The 15,433-nt window shown below is 35.0% G+C and overlaps 1 protein-coding gene across 1 annotated transcript; it reads left to right on the top strand.

The window, feature by feature from the left end:
* The first annotated feature begins 5,081 nt into the window (after positions 1-5,081).
* On the top strand, positions 5,082-5,711 carry LOC145687486 (histone-lysine N-methyltransferase SETMAR-like). The gene has a single exon (XM_081760945.1). It carries the CDS (start codon positions 5,082-5,084, stop codon positions 5,709-5,711), a length of 630 nt encoding a protein of 209 aa, XP_081617071.1.
* Positions 5,712-15,433: the final 9,722 nt, after the last annotated feature.

Here is a 15,433-nt window from a genome sequence, read left to right as displayed (position 1 = left end):
GCACACCTGGCAATATATCTGTAATTGCTGAAAGCACTGAGAAGTACATCACATTCTCCAAACATTTTAACGGTAGACCTACTGAGTTACGTTTTGTGGACTTATATAAATTTCTTCCGTACAGTCTCGAAAATTTGGTGTCAAAATTAAAACCTGAGCAATTCGTATATACAAAGCAAAATTTTTCACACGATAAGTTTCCTTTAATTCTCCGTAAGGGAATTTATCCTTATGAACACATAACAAATTTAGATAAATTTAAAGAAACTGAATTACCTGTAAAAGAGGCGTTTAATAGCTAATTGAACGGAACACAAATTTCCGAGACCGACTATCAATATGCACAACAGATTTGGCATACGTTGTCAAAATTTAGGTGACTACCATGATCTGTATTTAAAATGTGATGTACTTCTCACAGCAGATGTATTGGAAAATTTTCGAAAGACGTGTTTAAATGCTTTTAGTATTGACCCAATTAATTGTTTTACTGCGCCTGGTTTGGCATGGCAAGCCATGTTATATAAAACAAAAGTTGAACTCTTATCAGATATCAATATGTATATGTTTGTAGAAAAATCGATTCCTGGAGGCATCACACAAGCTGTATTAAGGCATGCCAAAGCTAATAATCGCTACGTGCATGATTTTGATGCGGAAAAAGAAAAATCCTATTTACTGTATATTGACATGAAAAATCTATACGGACTATCAATGATTGATTATTTACCATATGGTGGTTTTCGGTGGGAAGACGAAATTGACGATTGGCAAGACAAGAATAAAATTATTAATTGGTCCACTAATAGTGAATGTTTTTTTTTTCTAGTAGTGGACTTAGAGTATCCAAATTATTTACACGAATACCATTCTGATTTTCCGTGTGCTCCCACGAATGAAATTCCACCGAATGGTAAATACTCAAAATTACTATTAACACTTAAATCAAAATCGAATTATATCTTGCATTATAGAGTTTTACAATTTTATCTAAAGCAATGTTTAATATTGGTAAAAGTACATAAAATATTATGTTTTCGTCAATCTAAATGGCTTGCATCTTATATAGAAGAAAATACTCAGCGTCGTACAAATGCTACAATTGAATTTGAAAAAGATTTCTATAAGTTATTAAATAATTCTGTATACGGAAAGACAATGGAGAATGTACGAAAACGCGTTGATATAAAATTAATTAATAATGAAAAAAGTGTAAAAAAAATTAGCAGCGCAAGATCAGTTTCAAAATTGGGTAAAATTAGGAGACAATCTTGCATTATTCCATATGCTAAAAAAATCTGTAACCCTAAATAAACCGATCTATGTAGGAGCTACAGTTTTAGAATTATCAAAATTAGCAATGTATGAATTCCATTATAATGTAATGAAACCTCGATATGGAGATAAGATTAGTATTACTTACATGGATACTGACTCTTTCATTTACTACATTAAAACCGACGGTATTTATAAAGATATAAAAGACATGAATGAGTGTTTTGATACTTCTAATTATCTGGAAAATCGTGCTTTATATAGCACAAAAAATAAGCACGTTTTAGGTAAAAATGAAAGATGAATTAAGTGGACTTCCCATCATTGAATATGTTGGTTTACGAGCAAAAAATTATGCAATAAAAACTGGTGAAAATAAAGAATTGAAAAAATGTAAAGGGATCAAGAAAAATGTAGTTAAAGAACAAATTACGTTTGACGATTATAAATCATGTCTATTTCAAAACGAAACGATTCATAAAACTCAATTTGAATTTAAAAGTAAATATCACAATTTAACAACAAATCAGGTAACAAAATTAGCGTTAGATCCGCATGACGATAAAAGAAAAATTTTAAATTGTAACATACACACTGTTCCTTGGGGGTATCATAATAAAGATTTAATATGTGGGATTTGTATATTGGAAATATGATATTTTAGTTTTTGTATATATTAGTGTAATAGTATTGGTAAACAAAAACATGTCACAATCAGTTCGAGAACAAATAGTTGCAGAATTACATAAAGGTGCAAGACGAAACTATCCTCGAATACCCGTTATAACGAAAGAAATTCATGATCTATGGCAAGCTGATTTAGTTGAAATGAATAGTGGAAAATTGAAAAGTCTAGCAAACATTAATCGAAATTTCAAATATTTATTAACTCTGATAGACACATTCTCTAAATATGCTTGGGCTATTCCTGTAAAAAATAAAACTGGGAAAGAAATTACAGAAGCATTTATAACAGTACTGAGAAAAGCAAACGAAAGCCCAAAATTTTTACAAACTGACAAGGGTCGAGAATTTTATAATTCAGAGTTTCAGAAGGCGATGAACCAAAATAACATTAAACATTATTCCACATACAGTGATGTGAAAGCAAGTATTATTGAAAGATTTAATAGAACATTACGTTACTTAATGTGGAGACAATTTACACTGCAAGGAAATTATAAATGGATTGGCATTCTGCCGGAATTACTAAATAAATATAATAATACAATTCATTCCACTATTAAAATGAAACCTATCGACGCTATTAAAAAAGAAAATGAAAAACATCTATTGACAAACATCTATTGCAAAAAGTTTTCTGTGATAAAAAGAAAAAGTAAATTTAAGGTAGGTGAATATGTAAGAATTAGTAAACTTAAGCGTCCTGGTTTTGATAGAGGTTTTACACGCAATTGGAGTACAGAAATTTTTCGAATTGCTAACGTTTTCTTCACTAATCCTCCAACATATCACTTGGTAGACTCAAATAATAAACCTATTGAAGGAAGATTTTACGGACACGAATTACAATTAACGAAATTTCCAAAAACATATTTAATTGAAAAAGTTTTGCGAAAGAAAAATAATAAGGCCTATGTTAAATGGTTAGGTCTGCCAAAAAGTGAAATTTCTTGGATTGATTTAAAGCATACTCTATTGTAAAAAAGAAAAGTCAAAATTTATAGGTGAAGCATGTCGTCACGAGTATTTCTTGTAGATTTTATAATTTCAAAAGGTGAATTTTATATTTTAAATTCTAGCAACACCGTAAATTTTCGTTGCTTAGTTAAATTGTCATCATCATCACGAGGTATATTAAATCAAATTTGTTCTTCAACAAACGCTGTGTTTTTATGTAAAGGAGAAAATAAAGCAAAATTGTTAAAAACGTTATTTAAAATAAATATGATATATCTGTAATATGTAGTGGAAAATTCCTTTTACATGTCTGGTAGCAAGTCCTACAGGCTGTGGAAAATCATATTTTGTTAAAACATTTCTTGACCATTATAGTAAGTTATTTAAAAATATTGTATGGTGTTATGGTGAATGGCAGCCGTTGTATGATACTCTTTCAGGCTGCGCGTTTAAAGAAGGTTTACCTCAAAATAATGAATTTCAAGCACACGAGGGTCCACATCTTGTAATTATTGATGATTTAATGCGTGAGTGTGACCATCGGATTGTAGATATTTTTACTAAGGGTAGCCATCATAGAAATATAAGTGTAATATTTATAACACAGAATATTTTTCATCAACAAAAGTGAATGCGGGATATTTCGTTAAATTTTCATTATATTGTTTGTTTTAAAAATCCTAGAGACCAAGCTCAAATTAATTATCTGGCACGACAATTGTATCCGGGTAATACAAAATTTATTCAAGAAGCATATCAAGATGCAACTCGAATTGCACATGGTTATTTACTTTTTGATTTAAAACAAAATACTCCTGATGAGCAGCAAGTTCGAACAAATATCTTTCCAACAGATTCTTTAAATTATGTTTATGTGCCTGTAAAAATAATTGCAATATGATTTATATTCGAACAACTATTTGTGCTATAATAGCCGTAAAAATGATTAGTAAGGAAAATGCACATTTGTTAAAACTTTTAGCAAAGTCAAAACCGAAAGCACGTAAGGCAATTTTATAAAATGCAGATCCTGATTTAATTCGCTCTATTTGCGGATGTTCCTATAACGTATTACAGGGAAATGTTCCGTTAAATAAAACAGAGATAAATAAATTTAAAAAATGTAAAAAGGAACTGAGATATTTGGTGAAAGAAGGTCCGTCATTAAAACAAAAGAAAAACTAATAATTATACAAAAAGGTGGTTTTCTTACTGCATTGCTTGCACCTATTTTAGGAGGTATATTATCAAGTTTAATTAAGTAATTATGCAAAAACTTATTTTAATCTCACCGGAAAAATTACATCATTATCAAACGATATCTAATCTTGATGATGAAATGAAAGAAATTTTAAATAATAAAAGTTTAAATGCAGAAGAAAAATGGGTACGATATAGAGAGGTCTTACAAAAATATTTAAATATAATTAAAAAACCGGCAGCAGTTACAAAAGCAACTACTACTACTACTATTGATAAAGAGGAGGAGAAACAAGAGGAGGAGGAGGAGGATGAAATAATATCTACTCTCCCCGAAATTTGTAAACGTAAAGCAAGACCTTTATTACGTAAATTGAAACAAAATCCTAATATTCAATGGGATGATAATGGAAATGTGAATATTAATAATAAATTAATTCCAGGTGCAAATATAGTGGATTTGGTATCCGATTTTGTTAGATGTCGTAAGAAAAATATTTCAGTTGCCGGTTGGAAACCTTTTGCTACATTATTAGCAAAAGCCAATATACCCTTAGAGTACATTGGTAATCCTCAACGAATAGAATATATTAGAAAATTCACACAAGTAGAAGGTGGGGAAGAGGACGATGATGATGATGAGAACGAAGAGGATGGACCTCCACCACGTAAACGTAAATGGCGTACTTATAAGCAATAATACTAATATAATATTGTAATCTACAGATATTTTTGAGTATATAGAAAGATGAATAACCCTTACTTTCATTATTACATAGGATGGATAAAAAGTACTGGCAATCCTGCCGGCACGCGGCATCTAAGTGACGGAGAACCGCGAGGTGGCAGCGCCTGCGAAGGTAATGCCAGTTGAGGAACTGAGATGAGTGGGAATGCTATAGTGCCAGTCGGTCAACGAGGGCAGTGGCGTAAAATTGGTATCGCGAATGGACGTGCTCTAAACAATGTTCACTAAACAGGAACAGCGCTCGTGCATCAAAATTGAAGTGTCATGTGGTCGTAGTGCACAAGAATGTTATCAGGGACTGCGCGAAGCCTGTGGTGATGCAGCGTTGCCACACCGCACCGTGACGCGATCGGTTAAAGTGTTTCGTGAAGCCAGTGAGAACGTGGAACACAGCCAACATTCTGGACGCGCTCCAATGGATAACATGACGATTCAGCTTCTTGCATCCTTGCTGGACGTGGACAGACGGTGGGCTGCTCGTGAGTTATCGGAAGAGATCGGGATATGCCATAAAACTGTGCTGCACTTTCTGCATGACATCCTTGGTTTCCGCAAAATTGCAGCACGTTGGGTACCAGATGCCATTACCGAGGTGCGGAAATGGCACCGCTATGAACTGGCACAGGAGATGCTGGACCACCACCAGAGTGATAATTTCTTAGGCAGGATCGTCACCTGGGTTCGATCGTACGAACCATGCTTAAAGCGCCAATCAAACGAATGGAAGCATCCCGGTTCCCCTCAGCCAAAGACTGTTTGCCCTGATCAGGGAGGATTGAAGGTGATGTTGATTGTGATGTTCAAGGGGTTACCCTGCGCCACGCTGTACCAGAAGGTCATACTGTGAATGCGCATGTTACTGCAGTTTTTTGCAACACCATCTGCGTCCCGCACTTCGGAGAAAGCGCCCTGATTTTTTGGTATGGATCTCCATCATCTTGCATGACAATGCACGCTGTCACATAGCCAATATTGTGACAAATCTTTTACGTGCCTGACAATGGGTGATTCTAGAACATCCATCATATTCGCCGGATGTGTCTCCCTGCGATTACGACCTTTTTGCCAAGATGAAGGATCCATGTAGTGGCCAACGATACAACGTCAGACAAGCCATTCTCAATGCCATAGGGCGGTCGCTGCGAGACATCACCAGAGAAGAACGTGCTGACGGACTACGGCGCCTTTCATACGTGTGACAAAAGGTTGTGGACATAAGGGGTGAGTACATTGAAGGCATGTAGCATGTATTTCCACCGTTAATGCAGCAATTTGTGAATTATAACAGTCGTGCCATTACTTTTTATCCATCCCTTGTACAACAATCAAGCAGGAGGTGGTTACAATGTATACAAAGGTACAGCATATCAAGAAGGTTATAGCATTGGTAGTTTTCTAGGAGGTTTATTCCGCACTGTATTTCCTTTATTAAAACAAGATGCAAAAACTGTTGGTAAAGAGTTGATACGTACAGGAATTAATGTAGCAGGAGATGTACTAGATAATAATAGACCTATTGAAGAGCCTTTACAAAATCGGTGGCAAGAAGCTAAAACAAATTTAAAAAACAAAGCTCAAAATAAATTAAATCAGGTGTTGGTAGGATCTGGAAGAAAAAGAAAGTTCATTTTAGTGGTGTGAAGCGGATAAAAAGATCCAAAGATATTTTTGATTATGGAGCAAAGTGGAGCAAGTTTTTATCTCACACTTCCTAGCAATAGTTCTATGGAATATTTTCCTCAAAATACTCTTGCTTGTTATACTACTAAATTATATCATCCTATTGTACTGGAGAAGGGAGTGCGGGAAACAGCTGTTGTTGAAGTACATTATACAAGTTCATTTCAGAATGTTTCCAAATATACTAATAATATTTATTACCGTATCATGAATACAAAAAGCTGGAACATAACTAAAATCTTACCAGGACACTATTATCATGTTGATGATATTCTATCTCAAATTAATCATAAAAGTGATAAATTTAAAATTAAAAGTTAAAGGATCAGTAAAACGAATTGAGGTTAATAGAGTAATAAAAGATCAAGAGAAGCATATAAAAGTACGTCTATCTCCTGAACTAGCCAGAATACTAGGGTTTGATCATATACAACAGGAAGATATTGCAGTTGTGCATCATGCTCGTTATCCACCTGATTTACAGAAATCGCTACCTACACTTATGTATATTTACAGTGATATTGTAGAACCACAAATGGTAGGTGACACCATAGCTCCATTGTTACGTATTATAAATACAAATATTACAGAGCATGGTATTAATAATGTACATATTTTTGACAATCCTCATTATGTCACCGTGCAACGTAAACAATTTGATCAAATTATTGATTTAAGAGATAGTACAGGTAATCCACTTCCTTTCCAATATGACAGTGTATGTGTAAAATTACATTTTCGTAGACGTAATACGGTATTGTAAATTTTACCATGTGTGAATATTAATAGTAAGAAACGAAAATGCAGTGTGAGTGTATGAAATCAGAATTAGATTTATTTGCTGGTTTACCTACTCAAACCAGTATTATAGGTAATAAAATAGTTCCATATAAGCCTGTGGCTTCAATATCTGATAATGCACCAATAGAGTTTGTTGTCCCCGGTCATGGGGATGACTATATGGACTTACCGCACACAATGTTATATATTAAAGGTAAAATTAGTAAATCAGATGGTTCTAATTTAACTTCTGCCGATAAGAAAATTGGTCCTGTAAATGATTTTCTCAATGCAATGTTCAGTGAAGTGCAATTATATTTGAATAATCAACTTATTTCCTACTCTTCACATACATATCCATATGGATCATATATTGAAAAGCTACTAAATTATAATGCTAATGCTAAATCAACGCATCTTCAAACATCAATGTGGTTTAAAGATACTGCAGGTCATATGGACAGTGTGGCCGATGGTAATGTAGGATTTAAACAACGTTTTCTTCTCACTACTTTAAGTCAGTGATTTGAATTATTGGGTTATATTCATGCTGATATATTTAATCAGGAGAAATTTTTACTGAATGGTGTACAACTGCGTATTAAATTAATTCCAGCTAAACCTACATTTTGTCTAATGGGTGACACATATGCTGATGGAAAAGTTGTAATTACAGATGCAACATTGCTTGTGAAAAAGGTTGATGTATCACCAGCAGTTAAAATAGCACAAAATAAAGTATTACAAAATCCTAAATTTAGAATAAAATATCCTCTAACAAAAGTACAGGTGAAGACAGAAACTCTGCCACAAGGAATTATGGATAGTACACTTCCAGATGTGTTTTCAGGAATAGTGCCTAAACGTATTATCATTGGTTTTGTTACTAATGCTGCTTTCAATGGTACTTATGAAACAAATCCGTTCAATTTTCAACATTTTAGTATGTCGTTTTTTACACTGTATGTTGATGGATCGCCTGTACCATCCAAAGCATTACAACCTGATTTTGATAATAAGCTTTATATACAAGCATATTCTACGTTATTTACAGGTTCAGGTATTTATTATTCTAATCAAGGTAATGATATTTCACTTGCCGAATATCCTAATGGTTTTCTCTACTGGTGTTTGATTTAACTCCCGATTCTAGCGCAAGTGCTGCATTTCATACTAGTCCACAACGGCAAGGAAGTGTACGCTTAGAGGTTCATTTTAAAGAAACACTGCCATCTCCTGTAACAGCAATTATTTATGGTGAATTCACTTCAGAATTAGAAATTGATTTCCAGAGAAAAATATATATTAACTAAAAAATTTAAATACAATTGAACTTTATGAGGCACTACAACAAAATTTACCTAAAGATCATTTTATTGGTGTGTATGCTGCAGATGAGCTACCGGTGTTTATTCATACATTTCCAACCGCCATAATTATAAACACTGATTCTAGTGATAAGCCTGGTGAACATTGGGTTGCTGTTTATATATCTAATATATGTGTGGGAGAGTATTTCGATAGCTATGGTATACCTCCCTATATACAACATCATATAAGGTTTTTAAAACGAAACTGTCGGTATTATACATGGAATAATAGACGTATTCAAGGTGATTTATCTCAATTTTGTGGACATTACTGTTTTCTATATCTAGCATGTCGTGCATCTGGTTATTCACTGCGCGATTTCTTAAACAAATTCTCACTCACCACTATTGATGCTAATGATATTATGCTTTATTCATTTAAGAGAGTATGATGATGATGATGGTATTTTCTTAAACTCCGCCATTGCCGGTCCCAAGCCCTGGATGAGAAAGGAGGAGGGTTGGGGGTTTCTACCCCCGTAAAAGAAAATAATTTATGTTCAAATAGGGGTTGAAAAGAGCCAAAGAGATGGATAATGTGGAACGAATACAGCCCTGCTATGTTCAATTAGGGGTGGAAAAAGTGGTCATCAAAGAGAATGAATACACCCCCTGTGCTACTGCTATGTTCACCCCTAAAGACCGTGGGTGGTCTGTTGTAATCTTCGCTATAGGGGTTGGAACGAGTACATAGTCTTATGTAATTTCTGCTATGTTGGAAACGAGAACACCCCTTACTATGTTATGTTAAAATAGAGAACGAATACAGCTCTACTATGTTAAATAGTTGTGTGTTCGTAGACTTATGTAATTTCTGCTATGTTAAAATAGGGGTTGAAGCTGCTATGTTAAATAGTTGTGTGTTCGTCCTGCTATGTTGAAAAAATGCTGATAAAAGGGAATGAATACACCCCTGCTATGCTCATAAAAGGGAACGAGTCTGCTAAAGTAGGGGTGGAAAAAGACCATGGCTGGACGGTACAGGGTGTTCGTAGTCTTATGTGTTATCTGCTATGTTCAAATAGGGGTGGAAAACGAGTCCACCCTTATCTGCTCTACTATGTGTTCGGTATTCTCTGCTATGGTAAAATAGGGGTTGAAAAAGAGAACGAATACATCCCTGCTATGTTACGTAGTCATATGCTCTGCTATGTGTTCGTAGTCTCTGCTAAGAGGTTGAAAAAGTGATCATAAAAGGGAACAAATACACCCCTAAAATGGAGGTCGTAAAAAACCGTGGGTCGACGGACTATCTGTAGACCGTGGGTGGACGGTTCAGTAATCTTTGCTATAGGGGTTGGAACGAGTACACCCCTGCTATGTTACATAGTCTTATGTAATTTCTGCTATGTTGGAAACGAGAACACCCCGTCTCTGCTATGTTCAAATAGGGGTTGAAAACGAGTACACCCCTGCTATGTGTTCGTAGTCTCTGCTATGTTCAAATAGGGGTTGAAAAAGTGATCATAAAAGGGAACGAGTCCACCCCTAAAAAGTGCTCATAAAAGAGAACGAGTACACCCCCTAAAAGTGCTCATAAAAGGGAAGAAATACACCCCTAAAATGGAGGTTGTAAAAGTCCGTGGGTCGACGGTTCAAGGTGTTCGATTTCCCAGGGGCTTCTGAGTTGGCCTCTTATGGTCTAATATGGTCCAGATCGATCCATTTTCTACTACTACCCTGCAACTTGGGGGAGGATGAGATATTTAAACATCATCCACATTTTTGGGGGATCGCTGAGATGAACGGTGACACTTCCGACGCCATGGCCTGCAACATGGGGGAGGGAAAAATACATCCATATATATTTATAAATGGTGAAAAATGACCGATATTAGTGTTGAATCTATAGTTCTTGCCGTCGTCGAGATGAGCAGTGACACTTCTGATGCTGTAGAAATCCATTTTCAGCCCCGACACTGAGGAGTTAAATACATTAAAATGATCGTAAATGAGCAATATCAGTGTTGAATCCATAATTTTCGGGGTCACTAAGATGAACATTGATACTTACGATGCAGCATAGATCCAAATTCAGCCGCACAACTTGGGGGATTGGGGAAGGGGGACATCATACTTCAGCATAAAATGTAAGTTATTATCAGGGCCCAGATCTTGTTGACAAGTCAACTTTTTTCTGTTATGCATAGGACAAGGCAACTTCAAATAAAAAACGTTATCCTTCAACTCAAGTATCTAAAAGTATATTGTTTTAGAGTCAACTTTTGGTCACTTTTTGCCGATTTGAAGTTTCAAGTCATTTTTTAATATTTTAAGGTAACTTTCAGGTCACTTTTGGTCATTTTAGTCTTTTCCTTCTATATATGGAAATCTTAAAATGAACACTGTTTAGGGATTTGAAAAATACGAAGTTACCTCTTTTCCTGCTTCCTGACTATTGGAGTGGAAAAACAGCATTCCTAAAAAGTTAATGAACACTAAGCTTTAGCTGGTTGAGTAGGAGTAGGAGTTCGTAGGTGGCCAAACAGATGCAACTAACTGAAACAAAACTTTTGAGAATGAGAAATGGTAATTAAAATTTAATAGTTATTCAAAAAATGACAATGTTTAACGAAATAAACGTTTTAAGAAACGCAAGTTTTAAGGTCAATTTTGTGAATTTTAGGGTCATTTTTCAGGAATTTTAGTGTTATTTTATAGGTCACTTTTTAGAGAATTTTAGGTCAACAAAATCCGGGCCCTGGTTGTTATCAATCTACAGCATCGTATTATATGATCTTCGGAACTTGGTGACAAGCTACATGGTTCGTATCATAATATATAAATATAAAAAGGTAAGATAAATTTTTCGGAAACGATATAGGTATATAAATGAATAACACTTATATATTGAAAAGTTGATTTCTAGGTAAAAATCAACTACAAAGAAATACATAGAGCTACGCTAAACTACATCTGAACCGTCGCTTTAAATGAAATTTGGAAGATTATGATAAGCCGGATGGGAAGCATCATGTGATATAAACACAGAATTGAAAGTGTTTTTCGAAACGAAATAGATAAACAAAAGAATTCTACTAACGACTGACAAATTTTTGTTGAAGATGTAAAGAACAACATTGAACCAATATCTTTGACGTTAATTTTCAAAATAATGTTAACATGTAACAAATAAACATGAATAATTGATTAATTTGGTGAAAGTGGAAAACATAGATAATAATGAAGTGTTCATTTCAAGTACACTAAGGAGATAATGTCTCTCTTCATCTTCATATAGAAACTGAAAAGTGTAGTGGCTACAATGAACAATAAAAAATTAATGACAATAAAATACATGAGGTACAAAGATGTGCATTTAAATTATTTGTTCCAACCCAGCGAAGCGGGTAATATATGCTAGTAGTCTACTAAGTGTGTTCGTGTCACGTTATTTTTTTGATTTTTACCCTAAGAGTGTTAAACACGAGTGCCCCCTAAATAAATCTTATCCACGGCACTGATATATAACTCGGGGAGGGGGGCAGAGGCTTCAAATGACACCAATAGATGTGTACAATCGTTTACCTCTGTTTCTTTTGTGGCTCCATCTCTGGTTCTCCCTCGGCCTCAATAATCTCTTCCAGGGACTGCTGTCTTAACGTTTCCTGTATAACACAAACATGTCGTAATCTTAAATGGTACCCCCAAGCCAGTCGTTGAATTTCGATTATGGATAATACTTCGACAGTAGTTTCATTTTGAAGAAACACCACCCTTTTCACGAGTAAAATGTTCCCATATATTCGACTTCCCCATTGTAAATACTTCCCCAAAATATCTCTTTTTGCAGTTCTCCCTATATAGTACGGATGTTTTCTCAAGATTCTGAAGCAATTAGACAATTGCAGTTTGAAACATGCTCTGCGTTGGTAACTGATGTAATAAATCGGGTATTCCTCGTAAAGAACTAATGTTTCTCCCAATAGGCCAATAAATAGATCAGAAATGTTGATATCGTAGGACACGTGTCCTTACCCTAAATAACAATCTTTTATTGTTACCAAAATATGCAGTCACGTACTGTATCAGCAAAGCCAAGTATGGGATAGCTAGCTAAAAGCAGTCACAAATAGCTATTAATTAGAACACGTCGCATCAGCGAAATAAGATACTATTCAATTTCAGTCCAGGGCTGCGGTGGCTCAGTGGTAGAGCGTTCACCTCTGGTGCTTGGGATCCTGGGTTCGATCCCAGCCCTCGCCAAGTGATCTTTGTGGTGGACAAACACCGTGTGCGTGGGTTTTCCCTGGATTCTCCCGTTTCCTCCCACTTTCTTCATTCCACCATTTCATTCATTTCTCATCTTCACCGTCTCCTTTAGCCTAACCAGCATAATCGTGGGACGTAAAAACTCAAAGTTTAATTTCAATTTCAGTCCAGGATTAAAGCTTATCTGTATGTAATGATGCATTTCTTTTCTTTTGTTTATGGTTTCAATCAAAACAGGTAGGGTAGGAAGTGTTGCTCTTTCGCAACTTCAAATTTCTCTTCATTTCGTTTGTCATGAATATCTATCCCTTCGTGTTCCATCTCTAAACTTTGTCCTTTTGTTTCGAATCTTTTCGTTTTCCGTCTTTTCTCGAAAATTTTTTCGTTTTCGAAAAACTATTTCCATCGCTAATACTAATGAACCCTGAAGCAGTACATTTAAAATGCTGTCTCATGCTATTTGTAATCTCCCACCGTATATTGCTTACATAGTATATTGTTGACATTTTTTCATCATAGAAAAATGAAAAGTGAACCAAAAAATTTACGAAAGTATGTATTTACGTCCTAGAGAACATTTACTAATGTTTCCTAAATTTAAGCGGTGGGTCAATGTACCCCTCCCAAACTTCGAGAGGAGTGCATCAGAGTACCCACGTCTTATGAAAGATAATGGACCCTATACTCAACTATGTAACTATATGTTGCAATAAAGCCTCATCAAAGAAGATAAATCAATAACCGACCACGTGATACACTTCTGGTTACACAAACCTGGACTGCCTTTCAGAGACTATGTCCGAAAAAATTAACCTAGATCCTTATGAATTAGCTTTAGATCTGTCCTTTTTCCCCTGCATTTTTGTCACAGTCAGGGGGGGGGGAAGATTCAACAATAATATTGCGGTATACATATGATAATTTCGTTGTAGACAAACAAAATAGCTACAATACGGAAAACTACGGTAATTCTAAGTCGCAAATGTGATACATTATTGATATTTTTAAGGTAGAATAATTAAATAAGCGATGGAAGTAGGAATAATATCGTAACTACAAACAGACTACAATGATTAACCATCTGCTTCTCCCGATCTGTTAATTGTTTCACTGCCAACTCAAGTGTCCCCAAAATATACCTTTGTCCAGTTGCCTTTCTTGAAGCAAAAATTGAAGTGTAATTTATGAAAAACCCATTGATATGGTATCAGCAGGGTAAAAGCAAGGATATTTTTAAAAAATTGTTTTCTGGTATAACATGTGATTCATCCGACTCTTCTTATCTCGTAGAAAATTAAAAGCTAGGAGCTAATTATCGCTCCGGTCATACCGTTACAAGCAGAAACGTGACATTTGGCAAGAATATTTCTGTTTTGTTTAACCTCCTCAGACCTGAGGCTGTGATAGCAGGTAAAAATTTACACGACTGTAATTAAATTAGTCATTCATGACCAAAAAGTACAAAAATGTGGTAATTTGGCGTATCAACACTGTGGGTGCGTCACACAGTAAGGAATCATATTTGATACCTTACGTCTTAACCAAGCAAATACATGAATTGCTTGCCTCGAATTTAGATTAGCAGTTATGCAAGTATAAAGTGAAAATGGTAAGAAACAATGTTATGGTTACATGTCTATATAATATTTAAATTTCGATTACATTCTAAATAAATAAAATAAACATGTTAAATATTACAATATACATTTATTGTAATAGTATTCCAGTAATAAATCCAGAAAAGTGAACAGTTTTCTTACTTCTAAAAAGTTACACTGAATATTTTTAACTGTTGTCTTAGTTATAATTTCAAGTTATCTTCCTATTTTGTTTTCCATTTTGTGAAATACAGCAAAGCAAATTCTTCCGCTGGTAAAACAGAGGTATATGTGACAAGAGGAGCAAATGATAACCCCCTGCATTTTGACCTACTAGCCTGTGTTTCGAGATTATATTCTGGCATATGTTCTGCATGACGAGTTCTTGCTTTCTTAGGAGGCACAGGAAGAATTTCCTCTGGTTTTCTTTTCCTTCTAACATGTTCTTCACCACCGAAATCCTCTGTTGAACTTGCTTCAGCGGCAGAATCCATATCAAATATCAGATCTTGTGTAATTGATATCTTAAACTTTTTAATGGAATTACGATTCTCCGTTTCTTTTCTACATATTTTTTGTGAAATACGTTAATGAGCAATAATATGCAACTGTTTCTCGATTCGGATTGGTTTGGGTTAACAGCTTGAAAATATAATCTTTACGTTTAATGTCCCACGATTATGCCTGTTAGATTGAGGAAGACTATGATTAAAGCAAGTGAATTATGATGGACGAATTGGTGGAATGAAAAAGTGGGAGTGTCCCGAGAAAACCCACGAGCACAATGTTGTCCGTCTCAAGCTTGCTTGTCTTTGGAACGAACTAGGGACCTCACCCATCAGATAGTTCAGTAGGGGGGTCTCAGTTACGATTCCCGATGGGAAAGCCTTTGAAATATTAAATGACCTCGATGCATCTGTGTTCGTGTC

This window comes from Thermobia domestica, chromosome 6, assembly GCF_964235325.1.
Source record: "Thermobia domestica chromosome 6, izTheDome1.hap1.1, whole genome shotgun sequence".
Classification (NCBI taxonomy): Eukaryota; Metazoa; Arthropoda; class Insecta; order Zygentoma; family Lepismatidae; genus Thermobia; species Thermobia domestica.
This window is presented reverse-complemented; position numbering and strand designations above follow the sequence as displayed.